This window comes from Oncorhynchus gorbuscha, linkage group LG25 (genome assembly GCF_021184085.1).
Source record: "Oncorhynchus gorbuscha isolate QuinsamMale2020 ecotype Even-year linkage group LG25, OgorEven_v1.0, whole genome shotgun sequence".
Taxonomy (NCBI): Eukaryota; Metazoa; Chordata; class Actinopteri; order Salmoniformes; family Salmonidae; genus Oncorhynchus; species Oncorhynchus gorbuscha.
In genome coordinates, this window is record NC_060197.1 from 24318322 (window position 1) to 24337385 (window position 19064).

Sequence of the window (19064 nt, forward strand, 5' to 3'; positions counted from 1 at the left end):
TCTGTCTGTCCATACCCCCCCCCCCCAACCCCCCACAGTATTACCTGTACTGCTGCCTGCTGGCCATGCTAGGTGTGGTGGTGTTTGTGAGGACGTGCCTGTCCGTCAAGGTGTTGCTCCTCACACTGGCTGTAGTAGTCTACCTGTCTCTCTTCCTCTACGTCTACGCACCTCGCTCAGACTGTTACATGGCCCTGCTCTACAACGATACAAAGTGAGACTAACACACACACACGTTGTTCCACAACAGTCCTTCTCAAATAGTGGGGCGCGCCACCCTGGGGGGGCTCGGAGTGATGCCAGGGGGGGCGCGTGTGACCCCGGGGAACATGCTTTTTTTTGCCGCAGGGAGTAGGTTTTTTATTTGCACCGAACAAGAGCACACAGCACAGAGCAGGAGATATGAAATGCAGATAACAAACCCTTAACAGACACCATGGAAAAATATTTAACAGGGCTGTAAAGAAAGGCGGAGAGAGACGGAGATAATGAGACAAACGTAAGTCTCCCGAAAGCTAAGACGAGGAAATATGACGAAGCGTATGTAGCGCTTGTCGTCACTGTGACTACGGTGGGAGATGAGGAGATATAATGAAGTGTATGTAGCGCTTGTCTTCACTGTGACTACGGTGGGAGACGAGGAGATATGACGAAGCGTATGTAGCGCTTGTCTTCACTGTGACTACGGTGGGAGACGAGGAGATATGATGAAGCGTATGTAGCGCTTGGCTTCACTGTGACTACGGTGGGAGACGAGGAGATATGACGTAAGCGCTTGGCTTCACTGTGCGGTGGGAGATGAGGAGATATAATAGCGCTTGTCTTCACTGTGACTACGGTGGGAGACGAGGAGATATGCGCGTATTAGCGCTTGTCGTCACTGTGACTACGGTGGGAGACGAGGAATATGATGAGGAAGCGCGTCACTGTGACTACGGTGGGAGCGCTTGGCTTCACTGTGACTACGGTGGGAGACGAGGAGATATGATGACGGTGGGAGCGTATGTAGCGCTTGGCTTCACTGTGACTACGGTGGGAGACGAGGAGATATGACGAAGCGTATGTAGCGCTTGGCTTCACTGTGACTACGGTGGGAGACGAGGAGATATGACGAAGCGTATGTAGCGCTTGGCTTCACTGTGACTACGGTGGGAGACGAGGAGATATGACGAAGCGTATGTAGCGCTTGGCTTCACTGTGACTACGGTGGGAGACGAGGAGATATGATGAAGCGTATGTAGCGCTTGTCGTCACTGTGACTACGGTGGGAGACGAGGAAAGACCGGTATGTTTACTGTGTCTAAAAATGTTGGCAGCGGACAGCCAAATAAATTAAGGCGTCACTTAAAGACATTACACGCCAATCACGCTGATTAGCCGCTTGAGTTTGTTCAGTGAAAACGTGCCGAATATTGCCAACAATCGTCCCGCTTTGTGAATGCTACTTCAGTAAACCAGCGAGCACTGTTAGCATCCTATAAGGTGGCGTACCAAATTGCTCAGTGCAACAACCCCACTCCATAGCAGAGGAGCTGATACTGCTTGCAGCATTAGACCTGGTCTCTGTCCTGCTGGATGACGCAAGTGCTGCAAAAATAACAACCATCCCTCTGTCCAATGACACTGTCGCCAGACGTATAAATAATAATATAATAATAATAATAAATGACATTGCTAACGATCTTAAAGAACAGCTGGTACATAAACTCAAAGACAAACACTTTGCCTTACAGTTCGATGAAGCAACTGACAGCAACAAAGACTGTTTGTTTATCTCTTTATGTACGTTTTGACATGACAAAATCCCTGTGTGTGGATCTACTTTTTTGTAAATATGTCAGAGACAGAGCCACAGCTGAAGAGCTATTCAAAATGCTGGACTGCTTCCTGACTGAGAATGGGCTAAAGTGGGAGAACAGCATTGGTGTTTGCAGTGATGATGCACAGACCATGGCATGAGAGTGGGATGAGAAAAGGACTTCGGGACTCATCAAGAAGGCCTCACCTAATGCTGAATGGACACACTGTGTTATACACAGAGAAGCACTGGCACCAAGGCACCTTCCCTCTGAATTAAGTGAGGTTATGACTGACATTGTAGGTGTAGTCAATTTTTATAAAGACCAGACCACTAAAAACAAGAGTCTTCTCTGCTATCTGTGAGGAGATGGGAGCTGAACATCAAGCTGTGCTGTTTTCACAGTGAAGCAAGGTGGCTGTCACGAGGAAATGTCTTGTCCGAGTTTTTGAGCTCAGAGAGCAGATAAGAATGTTTTCTGAGCAGGAGCACAAGTATGACCTCGCAGAAAAATTTAGTGATGAGAACTTCCTGGCAAAACTGGCCTACCTGAGTGACATATTTGGAAAGCTAAATGAACTAAATCTACAGCTTCAAGGGAAAGATAAACTCCTCCCTCAGGTCACAGACAAGATCAGCTCTTTCACTTGAAAGCTTGCAATGTGGGGCAGGCGACTTGATGAAGGAAATACTGATTCATTCGAGAACCTGCATGAATTTGTTGACACTACAGACTATGATGCCACCTCAGTGATTCCATATATTAAGGAGCATATTTCATCACTGATGGGATTCTTTGAAAAGTACTTCCCTGAAAACAGTTCCCATTATGACTGGGTGAAAGATCCTTTCAATGCACCAGCTTCAACTGGTTTCAGCTCTGCAGAGGAGCTGAGTGAATTCTGGCTGAGTGTAGAGAGGCAGTATCCACTCTTAGGGCAGAGGGCCATGGGCGTTCTTCTTCCTTTTGCAACCTCTTATCTTTGTGAGACTGGCTTCTCTGCTGTTGCTGCACTGAAGACCAAGTACAGGTCCCAGCTAAACATTGAGCAGGAGCTGAGGGTTGCAGTATCATGCTTCAAACCCCGCTTCGAAAAGCTGTGCTCTGTAAAACGTGCTCATTGTAGCCATTAATCCTGAATTCCTCTTTTTGATTTTTAAAAATCAGCACAAATTGTTTTATTCATTTTTGTTTTATAGGTCAAAGTGTTTCAAATATTGTGCTCCTGAGTTAATGTTGCGGATCAATTTGAATGTATTATTATTTATTGATTATATTTTATTTTATTTTTCAGTTACAAATGGTCAAATAAAAAATACAGTTGAAATAAGACTTTTTTAAAACGTTTCAGGCAAATTGATGCACTTTAAGTCTTTTCTGTTACAGACTAAAAACAATGTTAATAAAGTTATTATTTGTTGTACGTAGATCTATATTTCTTTCTTTTTTCTTTTTTTCTTTTCTTTAATGTTAATAAGGATACAGTGTTATGCAGAGGTGTACTTATAACAATTTTATAGACAAATGATACTATTTACAGTCGCGGCGGAGAGTTGGGGGGCGCGAAATGTTTACTTCTTCCTCGGGGGGGGGGGCGCGTAACAGAAAATAATTGAGAAGCACTGCTCTACAACGACACCAAGTTAGATTGGATAATAGATAGTAACATGTACAGTTAAAGTCGGAAGTTTAGATACACTTAGGTTGGAGTCATTAACACTCGTTTTTGAACCACTCCACAAATGTCTTGTTAACAAACTATAGTTTTGGCAAGTCGGTTAGGACATCTACTTTGTGAATGACACAAGTCATTTTTCCAATAATTGTTTAGAGACAGATTATTTAATTTATAATCCACTGTATCACAATTCCAGTGGTTCAGAAGTTTACATGCACTAAATTGACTGTGCCTTTAAACAGCTTGGAAAATTCCAGAAAATTATGTCATGGCTTTAGAATCTTCTGATATGCTAATTGACATCATTTGAGTCAATTGGAGGTGTACCCATGAATGTATTTCAAGGCCTACCTTCAAACAGTGCCTCTTTGCTTGACATCATGGGAAAATAAAAATAAATCAGCTACGACCTCAGAAAATAAATTGTTGACCTCAATTTCCAAACGCCTGGAAGTACCACGTTCATCTGTACAAACAACAGTACGCAAGTCTAAACACCATGGGACCACACAGCCGGCATACTGCTCAGGAAGCATTCTGTCTCCTAGAGATGAACGTACTTCGGTGCGAAAAGTCCAAATCAATCTCAGAACAACAGCAAAGGACCTTGTGAAGATGCTGGAGGAAACAGGTCCAAAAGTATCTATATCCACAGTAAAACGAGTCCTATTTTGACATAACTTGAAAGGCCGATCAGCAAGGAAGAAGCCACTGCTCCAAAACCGCCATAAATAATCCAGACTACGGTTTGCAACTGCACATGGGGACAAAGATTGTACTTTTTGGAGAAATGTCCTCTGGTCTGATGAAACAAAAATAGAACTGTTCGGCCATAATGACCATCGTTATGTTTGGAGCAGAAAGGGGGAGCCTTGCAAGCCGAAGAACACCATCCCAACCGTGAAGCACGGGGTGGCAGCATCATGTTGTGGGGGTGCTTTGCTGCAGGAGGGACTGGTGCACTTCACAAAATAGATGGCATCATGAGGGTGGAAAATTATGTGGATATATTGAAGCAACATCTCAAGACATCAGTGAAGAAGTTAAAGCTTGGTCACAAATGGGTCTTCCAAATGGACAATGACCCCAAGCATACTTCCAAAGTTGTGGCAAACTGGCTTAAGTACAACAAAGTCAAGGTATTGGAGGGGCCATCACAAAGCCCTGACCTCAATCCCGTAAACCATTTATGGGCAGAACTGAAAAACTGTGTGGGAGCAAGGAGGCCTAGAAACCTGACTCAGTTACACCAGCTCTGTCAGGGGGAATGGGCCAAAATTCACCCAACTTATAGTGGGAAGCTTGTGGAAGGCTACCCGAACATTTGACCCAGGTTAAACAATTTAAAGGCAGTGCCAAATAGTAATTGAGTGTATGTAATCTTCTGACCCACTGGGAATGTGATGAAATAAATAAAAGCTGAAATAAATCATTTTCTCTACTATTACTCTAACATTTCACATTCATAAAATAACGTGGTGATCCTAACTGACCTAAGACAGTGAATTTTTACTAAATGTCAGGAATTGTGAAAAACTGAGTTTAAATGTATTTGGCTAAGGTGTATGTAAACTTCCGACTTCAATTGTACACCTGCACTTACACACACACTTTTAGTAACTGCCCGATACACTTTGGTGTTATGGAACCTAACACAGAGAGTATCTCAATACATTAGTCAATGAAGCCTGAGGCGGTGTTATCTCCTTGGGCCTTTGTATGGGCTGCTTGAATAAATAAAGGGAAAATGCTACTGTCGTCTGGGATTCACATTCTGGACTCTAAGCTAAGAAACTCTAATAACCTGGGCCGAGACAAACCAGTATATGCGTGTTTGTTTGAGTACGTTTTAAGAAAGACTGTGGAGAGAACACAGTAAAACAGAGAGAACAAAGGAGAGAGGGATGATTACAAAGTGTCTCAAAGTGTGTGTGTGTGTGTGTGTGTGTGTGTGTGTGTGTGTGTGTGTGTGTGTGTGTGTGTGTGTGTGTGTGTGTGTGTGTGTGTGTGTGTGTGTGTGTGTGTGTGTGTGTGTGTGTGTGTGTGTGTGTGTGTGTGTGTGTGTGTGTGTGTGTGTGTGTGTGTGTGTGTGTGTGTTCCCACAGGCCTGGAGTCTTAAAGGAGCCTAAGATCATGGCTGGAGTTTGGCTGTTCATCTTCTATTTTACATGCCTGATACTGGCACGACAGGTAAGGGGTCTGTGTGTGTGTTCATAAGTGCGTGCTTGCTTTCAGCATGTGTACGTGCTTGTGGCGTCCATGCCTTTCTGCTTGTATATGTGTTTGTGTATATTTACTCTATGCGTGTGTGTTTAAATTGTGTGTGTGTGTGTGTGTGTGTGTGTGTGTGTGTGTGTGTGTGTGTGTGTGTGTGTGTGTGTGTGTGTGTGTGTGTGTGTGTGTGTGTGTGTGTGTGTGTGTGTGTGTGTGTGTGTGTGTGTGTGTGTGTGTGTGTACATGCATATAATATGTTTGTGTATGTATATAACGTGTATGTGTTGGGATATGACGTGTGTGCCCAAAATCTGCCAACGAAAATAAGACCACGGAATTGAGAGAGTGTCTAATTTGGTCAACAAAAATGTAATTTCTAGTTTGCTATGTGAGGCTTATTTAATTGAGTAGTGCTTATGTTGTTACGAATGCACTGATGTAAGTGGACGCTGTCATGTTTGTCATTTATTATCATGTCTTGTCCCTGTGCTCCCCATTCTATTCGTTTCCCTCTGCTGGTCTTATTTGGTTCTTTCCCTCCTTCTATCCCTCTCTCTCCCCCTCCCTCTCTCACTCTCTCGCTCTCTCTTCTCTCTATCGTTCCGTTCCTGCTCCCAGCTGTTCCTATTCCCCTAATCATCATTTAGTCTTCCCACACCTGTTCCCGATCCTTTCCCCTGATTAGAGTCCCTATTTACTCCTTTGTGTTCCGTTCCTGTCCCGTCGGTTCCTTGTTTAGTATTCACCATGCTGTGATTGCGTTTCGCCCTGTCCTGTCGTGTTTTTGCTGTGATTGTGTATCGCCCTGTCCTGTCGTGTTTTTGCCTTCATCAGATGCTGCGTGTGAGCAGGTGTCTCTGTCTACTACGGCCTGCGCCTGACCTGCAGTCTGTGGCCGCTTCTCTTGTTATTCCCTCTACAGACTAGAGGATTTCTGTTATTCCCTGTTTGGACTTGAATAAACTCTGTTTCTGTTAAGTCGCTTTTGGGTCCTCTATCACCTGCATGACAGAAGGAACCGACCAAGGAATGGACCCAGCGACTTCAGACGCTCGTTACACTGCCGTCAAGATCCAAGGAGCCATGCTCGGCAGACACGAGCAGGAATTGTCTGCTGCTCGCCATGCCGTGGAGAACCTGGCCGCTCAGGTTTCCGACCTCTCTGGACAGTTCCAGAGTCTACGTCTCGTGCCACCTGTTACTTCCTGGCCTGCCGAGCCTCCAGAACCTGGGTTAATAACCCACCTTGCTACTCCGGGCAGCCCACTGAGTGCCGCTCCTTTCTCACGCAGTGTGAGATTGTGTTCTCTCTCCAACCCAACACATACTCTAGAGAGAGAGCTCGGGTTGCTTACGTCATTTCACTCCTTACTGGCCGGGCTCGAGAATGGGGCACAGCTATCTGGGAGGCAAGGGCTGATTGCTCTAACAAGTTCCAGAACTTTAAAGAGGAGATGATTCGGGTTTTTGACCGTTCAGTTTTTGGTAGGGAGGCTTCTAGGGCCCTGGCTTCCTTATGCCAAGGTGAACGGTCCATAACGGATTATTCTATTGAGTTTCGCACTCTTGCTGCCTCTAGTGAGTGGAACGAGCATGGCGCTGCTCGCTCGTTTTCTGGAGGGACTCCACGCAGTGGTTAAGGATGAGATTCTCTCCCGGGAGGTTCCTTCAGATGTGGACTCTTTGATTGCTCTCGCCATCCGCATAGAACGACGGGTAGATATTCGTCACCGGGCTCGTGGAAGAGAGCTCGCATCAACGGTGTTTCCCTGCTCCGCATCGCAACCATCTCCCTCCTCTGGCTTTGAGACTGAGCCCATGCAGCTGGGAGGGATTCGCATCTCGACTAAGGAGAGGGAACGGAGGATCACCAACCGCCTGTGCCTCTATTGCGGAGTTGCTGGACATTTTGTTAATTCATGTCCAGTAAGAGGCCAGAGCCCATCAGTAAGCGGAGGGCTACTGGTGAGCGCTACTACTCTGGTCTCTTCATCTAGATCTTGTACTACTATGTCGGTCCATCTACGCTGGACCGGTTCGGGTGCTACATGCAGTGCCTTGATTGACTCTGGGGCTGAGGGTTGTTTCATGGACGAAGCATGGGTTCGGAAACATAACATTCCTTTCAGACCGTTAGACAAGCCTACGCCCATGTTTGCCTTAGATGGTAGTCATCTTCCCAGTATCAAATTTGAGACACTACCTTTAACTCTCACAGTATCTGGTAACCACAGTGAGACTATTTCTTTTTGATTTTCCGTTCACCGTTTACACCTGTTGTTTTGGGTCATCCCTGGCTAGTATGTCATAATCCTTCTATTAATTGGTCTAGTAATTCTATCCTATCCTGGAACGTTTCTTGTCATGTGAAGTGTTTAATGTCTGCCATCCCTCCCGTTTCTTCTGTCCCTACTTCTCAGGAGGAACCTGGCGATTTGACAGGAGTGCCGGAGGAATATCATGATCTGCGCACGGTCTTCAGTCGGTCCCGAGCCAACTCCCTTCCTCCTCACCGGTCGTATGATTGTAGTATTGATCTCCTTCCGGGGACCACTCCTCCTCGAGGTAGACTATACTCTCTGTCGGCTCCCGAACGTAAGGCTCTCGAGGATTATTTGTCTGTGTCTCTTGACGCCGGTACCATAGTGCCTTCTTCTTCTCCGGCCGGGGCGGGGTTCTTTTTGTTAAGAAGAAGGACGGTACTCTGCGCCCCTGCGTGGATTATCGAGGGCTGAATGACATAACGGTTAAGAATCGTTATCCGCTTCCCCTTATGTCATTCTTTACTAAGTTGGACCTTCTAACGCTTCATCTCGTGCGCATCAGAGAGGGGGACGATGGTTTAACACTCCGTTAGGGCATTTTGAGTCGGGTTCTGCCGTTCGGTCTGCCGCCAATGCGCCAGCTGTTTTTCAGGCATTAGTTAATGATGTTCTGAGAGACATGCTGAACATCTTTGTTTTTGTCTATCTTGACGATATCCTGATTTTTCTCCGTCACTCGAGATTCATGTTCAGCACGTTCGACGTGTTCTACAGCGCCTTTTAGAGAATTGTCTCTACGTAAAGGCTGAGAAGTGCTCTTTTCATGTCTCCTCCGTTACTTTTCTCGGTTCCGTTATTTCCGCTGAAGGCATTCAGATGGATTATAAGGTCCAAGCTGTCAGTGATTGGCCCGTCCAAGGTCACGTGTCGAGTTGCAGCGCTTTTTAGGTTTCGCTAATTTCTATGTTTCATTCGTAATTTCGGTCAAGTTGCTGCCCCTCTCACAGCTCTTACTTCTGTCAAGACGTGTTTTAAGTGGTCCGGTTCCGCCCAGGGGAGCTTTTGATCTTCTAAAAGAACGTTTTACGTCCGCTCCTATCCTGTTACTCCTGACGTCACTAGACAATTCATTGTCGAGGTTGTCAGAGGTAGGCGTGGGAGCCATTCTATCCCAGCGTCCAGTCTGTGTTCATCCTTGCGCTTATTTTTCTCATCGCCTGTCGCCATCTGAGCGCAACTATGATGTGGGTGTGTGCCATCCGTAGCCCTAGGCGAATGGCGACAGTGGTTGGAGGGGGCGACCGTTCCTTTGTCGTTTGGACAGACCATAAGAACCTTGAGTACATCCGTTCTGACTTAATGTTGGGCGTTGTTTTTGTCGTTTCGAGTTTGTGATTTCTTACCGTCCGGGTAGCAAGAACACCAAGCCTGATGCCTTATCCCGTCTGTTTAGTTCTTCTGTGGCTTCTACTGATCCCGAGGGATTCTTCCTTATGGGCGTGTTGTCGGGTTAACAGTCTGGGGAATTGAAAGAGTAAGCAAGCACTCACGCACACTGTCGCCGCGCGCTTGTCCTAGTAACCTCCTTTTCGTTCCTGTTTCCACTCGTCTGGCTGTTCTTCAGTGGGCTCACTCTGCCAAGTTAGCTGGTCATCCCGGTGTTCGAGGCACTCTTGCGTCTATTCGCCAGCGTTTGGAACTGAGCGTGACACGCGTCGTGGCTGCTTGTTCGGACTGCGAGACTAAGTCGGGTAACTCTCCTCCTGCCGGTCGTCTCAGACCGCTCCCCATTCCTTCTCGACCATGGTCTACACAGACTTCATTACCGGTCTGCCTTTGTCTGCGGGGAAGATGAGCCGCCAATAAACGCAGGATTAAGAGTCCAAGGTATTGTTGCGGCCAGAGAGTGTGGCTTTCCATGCAACCTTCCTCTTACGACAGCTTCTCGTAAGTTGATCGGTTCATTGGTCCGTTCCGTGTCTCCCATCAATCCTGTCGCTGTGCGGCTTCTTCCGCGACATCTTCGTCGCGTCCATCCTGTCTTCCATGTCTCCTGTGTTAAGCCCTTTCTTCGCACCCCCGTTCGTCTTCCCTCCCCTCCCGTCCTTGTCGAGAGCACCTATTTACAAGGTACATAAGATCATGGACATGCGGGGGACGGGGTCTCCAATACTTAGTGGATTGGGAGGGTTGTCCTGAGGAGAGGAGTTGGGTGTCGGGACGTGCTGGACCGTTCACTCATCGATGACTCGATCGGTGAGTGGGGGGTACTGTCATGTTTGTCATTTATTATCATGTCTTGTCCCTGTGCTCCCCATTCTATTCGTTTCCCTCTGCTGGTTTGATTCTATCGTTCCGTTCCTGCTCCCAGCTGTTCCTATTCCCCTAATCATCATTTAGTCTTCCCACACCTGTTCCCGATCCTTTCCCCTGATTAGAGTCCCTATTTACTCCTTTGTGTTCCGTTCCTGTCCCGTCGGTTCCTTGTTTAGTATTCACCATGCTGTGATTGCGTTTCGCCCTGTCCTGTCGTGTTTTTGCTGTGATTGTGTATCGCCCTGTCCTGTCGTGTTTTTTTGCCTTCATCAGATGCTGCGTGTGAGCAGGTGTCTCTGTCTACTACGGCCTGCGCCACCCGGGCGACCTGCTTCTCTTGTTATTCCCCTCTACAGACTAGAGGATTTCTGTTATTCCCTGTTTGGACTTGAATAAACTCTGTTTCTGTTAATGGATGACAGACCACTTGGGATTTTGGCAACTTTGGAGAAGAAAAAAAAACTTTATATCGGAGTGTGCATGTTGTTCACACACATATCTGCTCTCTCATTGGCTAGAATGGTTCGAACTGATCTCGCCTCCTGCCGCCTGCCTTCCATTTTTGAGGACATGTATTTTCATTGTTAGAGCGGTCACTGAACTATCTTGTCAATATAATATATAATCGTTGGTGTAGCTGGTTTGACTTCCTGTAGAAACCACTAGGGTACACATCCTGCAGGGAATGTGTGTGTGTGTGTGTGTGTGTGTGTGTGTGTGTGTGTGTGTGTGTGTGTGTGTGTGTGTGTGTGTGTGTGTGTGTGTGTGTGTGTGTGTGTGTGTGTGTGTGTGTGTGTGTGTGTGTGTGTGTTTAACGATGCGTGTGTTCGTCAGGACGAGTTGGGCTGTCGCGTGGAGTTCCTACTGCAGCAGTGTTTCAGAACTGAGAGGGTTGAGATGGAGACCATGGAGAATGTTAACAAACTACTACTGAAGAATGTCCTGCCTCTTCATGTAGCATCTAAATTCATGGGCAAGACCATACGCAACCAGGTAAGTCAACGTGTGTGTGTCAGTGTCAGACCTGGGTTCAAGTACTATTTGCGATCATTTTCAATACTTTCGCTGGGTTTGATTAAGCTTCCTTGTTGCAATGGAACCAATAGGAAAAAAACACTTATCTGGCACTCCAGGCAGGGTAAAGCAAGTATTTGAACGATATAAAATAGTATTTGAACCTAGGTCTGGAGAGTACAGTGGGTGGTGGTCAGTGAGGCAAATGGGCTCCACCACCAGCAACAATGCTGTAACTGTGTTAGGACCACATCATGCTAAAAAAACATGTAAATGACCATGCAAATACCAAGGCCTTGGGTAGGACGAAGCGAGGCGTCCTTATTGTGTGTGTGTGTGTGTGTGTGTGTGTGTGTGTGTGTGTGTGTGTGTGTGTGTGTGTGTGTGTGTGTGTGTGTGTGTGTGTGTGTGTGTGTGTGTGTGTGTGTGTGTGTGTGTGTGTGTGTGTGTGTGTGTGTGTGTGTGTGTGTGTGTGTGTGTGTGTACATGCATATAATATGTTTGTGTATGTATATAACGTGTATGTGTTGGGATATGACATGTGTGCATGTGAAATGTGTGTGGATTGTGATATGACGTTATAACGTGTTTTGTGTGTGTGTGTGTGTATATATAACGTGTTTGTATCAATGTTGTGATATAATGTGTGTCTTGTGGGTGTGTTGCAGGACCTGTACAGCCAATCATGTGACTGTGTGTGTGTGATGTTCGCCTCGGTACCCCAGTTTAAGGAGTTCTACAGCGAGAGCAGTGTGAACCGAGATGGATTGGAGTGTTTACGTTTCCTCAATGAGATCATCTCAGACTTTGATGAGGTACAAAAATGCCACGTTATTTCCTATATCAGTGGTTCCAACACTTTTTATAGTCCCGTACCCCTTCAAACATTCAACCTCCAGCTGCGTACCCCCCTCTAGCACCAGGGTCAGCGCACTCTCAAATGTTGTTTTTTGACATCATTGTAAGCCTGCCACACACACACTATACGATACATTTATTACACATAAGAATGAGTACGAGTTTTTGTCACAGCCCGGCTCGTCGGAAGTGGCAAAGAGCTCTTATAGGACCAGGGCACAAATAATAATATAATAATAATCAATCATTCTGCTCTTTATTTAGCCATCTTACATATAAAACCTTATTTGTTCAGCAAAAATTGTGAATAATTTACCGCAGGTTAATGAGAAGGGTGTGCTTGAAAGGATGCACATAACTCTGAAATGTTGGTTTGTATTGGAGAGAGTCTCGGTCTTAAATCATTTTCCACACGCAGTCTGTGCCTGTATTTAATTTTTATGCTAGTGAGGGCCAAGAATCCACTCTCACATAGGGAGGTGGTTGCAAAGAACATCGGTGTCTTAACAGCACGATTTTCCAAGGCAGGATACTCTGAGCGCAGCCTCATCCAGAAATCTGGCAATGGCTTCTGATTCAATTCAATTTTCACAGAACCGCTTGTTGCAATTTCGATGAGGCTCTCTTGTTCAGATATCCATAAGTGGACTGGAGGCAAAGCATGAAAGGGATTACAAATCCAGTTGTTTGTGTCATCCGTTTCGGGAAGGTACTTGCGTAATTGCACACCAGCTCACTCAGGTCCTTCGCTATATCACATTTGACATTGTCCGTAAGCTTGAGTTAATTTGCACACAAAAAAATCATAGATTGATGGAAAGACCTGTGTGTTGTCCTTGTTAATGCAGACAGAGAAGAGCTCCAACTTCTTAATCATAGCCTCAATTTTGTCCCGCACATTGACTATACAGTGGTTGCTCCTTTACCAGTTGTGTCATACTGCAGAACACCTTGCGGGCTGCTGCAGCATTCTGTGGCATGTTATTTAATTGTCAGCCATTTTTTCTGTTAATGCAAGTTACTGCTAGTTTGACCACCAGAGGGCATCTTTGAGAAGCATTTTATAGTTTTCTATATTTGCATTACCAGAGATTTTAAAACCTTTTTTGTAATAACATAGTATATGGCATTGATTTTAAGAAATTTGGTTTAATTAATTTGATTAATATTATGGTGTTTCTATTCCAAGAAAAACTAAAAACAAAACCCTCAGGATTTCCATTAAGATGGAATGGAAAATATGGTGCTGTACAACGTGACGGTCGGGAGTACAGTACTGGGCTATTTAGCTAAAGAATCCCTGTGTCGTGCGGGCAGGGCACGTGGGTAAATTTCCCGATGGGGAAGGAGGAGTAGGCTGTCCTTGTAAATAAGAATTTGTTCTTAACTGACTTGCCTAGTTAAATAAAGGTTACACTAAGAGCATAACATTTCTGCACCCTAATTTTCTCATTCTAGTCTAACCAATACCCAAATGGAGATTAAGTGAAAATAAAAATCTCATTGATTTATCAAGATCAGTCCCCATGCCTTTGACTCATTCCTCTCTGCCTCCTTCTTTCCACTCCTCTCCTCTTTTGACCTCACCCTCTCACCTTCCCCCCCTACTCACAAGGCAGGCAATACGCTCGACCTCATCTTTACTAGATGCTGTTCTTCCACTAACCTCATTGCAACTCCCCTCCAAGTCTCCGACCACTACCTTGTATCCTTTTCCCTCTCGCTCTCATCCAACACTTCCCACACTGCCCCTACTCGGATGGTATCGCGCCGTCCCAACCTTCGCTCTCTCTCCCCGCTACTCTCTCCTCTTCCATCCTATCATCTCTTCCCTCTGCTCAAACCTTCTCCAACCTATCTGCTGATTCTGCCTCCTCAACCCTCCTCTCCTCCCTTTCTGCATCCTTTGACTCTCTATGTCCCCTATCTTCCAGGCCGGCTCGGTCCTCCCCTCCCGCTCCGTGGCTTGACGACTCAATGCGAGCTCACAGAACAGGGCTCCGGAAGGCCGAGCGGAAATGGAGGAAAACTCGCCTCCCTGCGGACCTGGCATCCTTTCACTCCCTCCTCTCTACATTTTCCTCCTCTGTCTCTGCTGCTAAAGCCACTTTCTACCACTCTAAATTCCAAGCATCTGCCTCTAACCCTAGGAAGCTCTTTGCCACATTCTCCTCCCTCCTGAATCCTCCTCCCCCTCCCCCCTCCTCCCTCTCTGCAGATGACTTCGTCAACCATTTTGAAAAGAAGATCGACGACATCCGATCCTCGTTTGCTAAGTCAAACAACACCGCTGGTTCTGCTCACACTGCCCTACCCTGTGCTCTGACCTCTTTCTCCCCTCTCTCTCCAGATGAAATCTCGCGTCTTGTGACGGCCGGCCACCCAACAACCTGCCCGCTCGACCCTATCCCTTCCTCTCTTCTCCAGACCATTTCCGGAGACCTTCTCCCTTACCTCACCTCGCTCATCAACTTATCCCTGACCGCTGGCTACGTCCCTTCCGTCTTCAAGAGAGCGAGAGTTGCACCCCTTCTGAAAAAACCTACACTCGATCCCTCCGATGTCAACAACTACAGACCAGTATCCCTTCTTTCTTTTCTCTCCAAAACTCTTGAACGTGCCGTCCTTGGTCAGCTCTCCCGCTATCTCTCTCAGAATGACCTTCTTGATCCAAATCAGTCAGGTTTCAAGACTAGTCATTCAACTGAGACTGCTCTTCTCTGTATCACGGAGGCGCTCCGCACCGCTAAAGCTAACTCTCTCTCCTCTGCTCTCATCCTTCTAGACCTATCGGCTGCCTTCGATACTGTGAACCATCAGATCCTCCTCTCCACCCTCTCCGAGTTGGGCATCTCCGGCGCGGCCCACGCTTGGATTGCGTCCTACCTGACAGGTCGCTCCTACCAGGTGGCGTGGCGAGAATCTGTCTCCTCACCACGCGCTCTCACCACTGGTGTCCCCCAGGGCTCTGTTCTAGGCCCTCTCCTATTCTCGCTATACACCAAGTCACTTGGCTCTGTCATAACCTCACATGGTCTCTCCTATCATTGCTATGCAGACGACACACAATTAATCTTCTCCTTTCCCCCTTCTGATGACCAGGTGGCGAATCGCATCTCTGCATGTCTGGCAGACATATCAGTGTGGATGACGGATCACCACCTCAAGCTGAACTTCGGCAAGACGGAGCTGCTCTTCCTCCCGGGGAAGGACTGCCCGTTCCATGATCTCGCCATCACGGTTGACAACTCCATTGTGTCCTCCTCCCAGAGCGCTAAGAACCTTGGCGTGATCCTGGACAACAAACTGTCGTTCTCAACTAACATCAAGGCGGTGGCCCGTTCCTGTAGGTTCATGCTCTACAACATCCGCAGAGTACGACCCTGCCTCACACAGGAAGCGGCGCAGGTCCTAATCCAGGCACTTGTCATCTCCCGTCTGGATTACTGCAACTCGCTGTTGGCTGGGCTCCCTGCCTGTGCCATTAAACCCCTACAACTCATCCAGAACGCCGCAGCCCGTCTAGTGTTCAACCTTCCCAAGTTCTCTCACGTCACCCCGCTCCTCCGCTCTCTCCACTGGCTTCCAGTTGAAGCTCGCATCCGCTACAAGACCATGGTGCTTGCCTACGGAGCTGTGAGGGGAACGGCACCTCAGTACCTCCAGGCTCTGATCAGGCCCTACACCCAAATAAGGGCACTGCGTTCATCCACCTCTGGCCTGCTCGCCTCCCTACCACTGAGGAAGTACAGTTCCCGCTCAGCTCAGTCAAAACTGTTCGCTGCTCTGGCTCCCCAATGGTGGAACAAACTCCCTCACGACGCCAGGACAGCGGAGTCAATCACCACCTTCCGGAGACACCTGAAACCCCACCTCTTTAAGGAATACCTAGGATAGGATAAAGTAATCCTTCTCACCCCCTCCCCCCTTAAAATATTTAGATGCACTATTGTAAAGTGGTTGTTCCACTGGATGTCATAAGGTGAATGCACCAATTTGTAAGTCGCTCTGGATAAGAGCGTCTGCTAAATGACTTAAATGTAAATGTAAATGTAATGCTTGTCTCAGAGCAGCGTGAAACGATGCTGAAATAGTTATAGGCTTTTGCTTCAAATCCTATTGCTTCTAACTTCAATATGCTCTTTAAATAAATAATATCTACATCACTTTCAGCAGTACATTACTCAACACTAGTGAGACTCATTTTGCCTATGGTAGGCCTACAGTATATCTAAAAAAAAAAATTCAATGACGTGACATCAGTAATTACATTTAGAGGATTGGAGGATTCTAAATTAACATCTAAGAGGCATTTTCTGTTAGGATCTGTGAGAATATCTGAGAATATCTAAGTGGCTTTTATATCATTCTAAATTAATTAATAATAATAAAAATTGTTTTATTTAAAAGTAACAATATTTTGGAGATTTCATTTTCAATTAACCTAGAGTGAATGAGAAAAAGGCCATTCTTGAACATGGGGTTCCAGACATTCTCACTCATTTGTAAATAAAGCCAGTTTGTTATTTAGAATTATTTATTTCTGGAGAAACATACAGTGGGGCAAAAAAGTATTTAGTCAGCCAACAATTGTGCAAGTTCTCCCACTTAAAAAGATGAGAGAGGCCTGTAGTTTTCATCATAGGTACACTTCAACTATGACAGACAAAATGAGAAAAAAAATCCAGAAAATCACATTGTAGGATTTTTTATTTATTTGCAAATTATGTTGGAAAATAAGTATTTGGTCAATAACAAAAGTTTATCTCAATACAAAATCAGCAGGGGATCAAATACTTTTGTTTTAGTTGGAACATGCAGACTTTTTTTTAATTATTGTTTTATGTAGGATGCTATATTTTTGACCAGTTGCAATTGTAAGCAGGCCTAATAAAACAAATCCTACTTCTATTAGGCTGTTAAGCCTCATTGTCACGATCGCCGTCTTTGTGGAAATGACCGGGCCAAGGTGCAGTGTGGTGAGCGTACATTTTACTTTAATATAAATGTCGCCAACAAAACGAGAAACAACAAAAATGAACGTGAAGCTTACTAGGGCTATACAGGCCACTAAACAAAGACAACTACCCACAAAATACAAAAGGAAAAAAGGCTGCCTCTAAGTATGATTCCCAATCAGAGACAACGATAGACAGCTGTCCCCGATAGAGAACCATACCCGGCCAAAACATAGAAACACAGAACATAGAGTTTCCCACCCGAGTCACACCCTGACCAACCAAATATAGAGAATAAAAAGATCTCTACGGCTGCGGAGACATACTGGAGGCCTGGTACCTGGAACTGGAACAGATCTCACCGGACTCGGGAGATGCACTGGAAGCCTGGTGCATGGTGGATACACTGGGCCTTAGAGGCGCACTGGAGGTCTTAAGCGTAGACAGCTGTCCCTGATTTAATACTGGCTAGCAACAATACTGTCAATACTTTGCCCCTTGGTAACCAGCGCACTTCTGTATGTTGTAAAAGCGTTACATGGTAACTGCCCATATCATTGCATAATTCAGAAAATACACAAGAGTTCAGGGGCCTTGCTTTAACAAAGTTAAACATTTTCACTGTATGGTACAAAAAGTATTTCATGCTGTCAGGCATCATCACCTTAGGCAGTCTCTGGGTAGATGCTGCAGTGTACCCAAGTGGCGTTGCGAGCAACAGCTTACACGCGCATTACCACTCCACAATGTCTCCCTGTCATGGCTTTTGCGCCATCAGTACAGATACCAACACATCTTGACCACCAAAGTCCATTTGATGTCACAAAGTTATCCAGTACTATAAAAATATCCTCTCCTGTTGTCTTGGTTTCCAGTGGTTTGCATAAGAGAATGTCTTCCTTAATTGACCCCCTATAAACGTAACAGACATATACCAGGAGCTGTTCCAGGCCCGCCATGTCTGTTGACTCATCCAGCTGTAACGCCGACAATTCACTGGCTTATGAAGTTACGAAGCAGTAGTTGTTTCAAAACATCTCCTGCCATGTCACTGATGCGTTGTGAAACAGTGTTGTTTGATGAAGGCATTGTCTGTATAGTTTTTTTGGCCTTTTCCCCCAGCATTGTCCCAGCCATATCCGCGGCAGCGGGAAGAATGAAGTCCTCCACAATAGTATGGGTCTTGCCTATTCTATCCACTCGGGAGCTCACCATATAAGACACTTCTAGCCCCTTCTTATTAATGGTATCTGTTGCTTTTATATATGCCTTACTACTCGAAAGTCGTCTTAATTCCCGCTCAAAAAACTCCTGTGGCTTATTTTTCTAATTGGCACATTGGTTTCTAAACGTCTACGCAAGAGTGAAGGTTTCATCAAGTTGGGAGATAGTACTTTGGCACCTATAACACACTGTGGCTGAGAAAAGGCACCCCTCCCAGTATAAGTGAATCCCAAATCAATGTAGATATCGTCATATTTGGGCCTCTTTCGATGGTCCAATGTCCCTGTCTGTTGTTCGGTGCTTTCCCGGGTAAAGGGGCAGTAGCTCTTCGGCTGCATCAGATTCACAATTGTCAGGGTCCATGCTAGCTGGGCTAACAACACATGCAGAATTACTGATGCTAGCATTGGATGTGCTCGTGGAAGCAGAACAACTTGTGTTGTCGACAGGTGCAGGTGTAGTACTGCTGGTATGTATCTCTATGGACGCAGGCCTTACTTTTTTTAACCATACATACAGACCGTTAGTGGAATTCCCGCGAGAGAGTAACGATTAATGTGATTGGATGTTAATTATTTGACTGGGAGGCCTGTATTTGACGTTGTGTTGTTACTTCGCTGAACGCTAGATGGTTTCATTTTATTTTTGGCAGGGAAACAAGGCTACTCAGGGCGAGAAAAAAACATCACCCATGATGTATAGCCTTGTTGGAAAATCGAAATGGACTGTGTGAAAATGT

The 19064-nt window shown here is 45.9% G+C and overlaps 1 protein-coding gene across 3 annotated transcripts in view; it reads left to right on the forward strand.

Annotated features, from left to right (window-relative positions):
• LOC124014410 (adenylate cyclase type 4-like) overlaps nucleotides 1-19064 on the forward strand; it is a 41634-nt gene that overhangs the window by 20274 nt on the left and 2296 nt on the right. For all 3 annotated transcript variants that reach the window (XM_046329335.1, XM_046329337.1, XM_046329336.1), the window contains exons 20-23: nucleotides 39-214; nucleotides 5583-5667; nucleotides 11106-11264; nucleotides 11954-12100. In XM_046329335.1, coding sequence (XP_046185291.1) covers nucleotides 39-214; nucleotides 5583-5667; nucleotides 11106-11264; nucleotides 11954-12100 — 567 coding nt within the window. The remainder of the gene's footprint in view (nucleotides 1-38; nucleotides 215-5582; nucleotides 5668-11105; nucleotides 11265-11953; nucleotides 12101-19064) is intronic.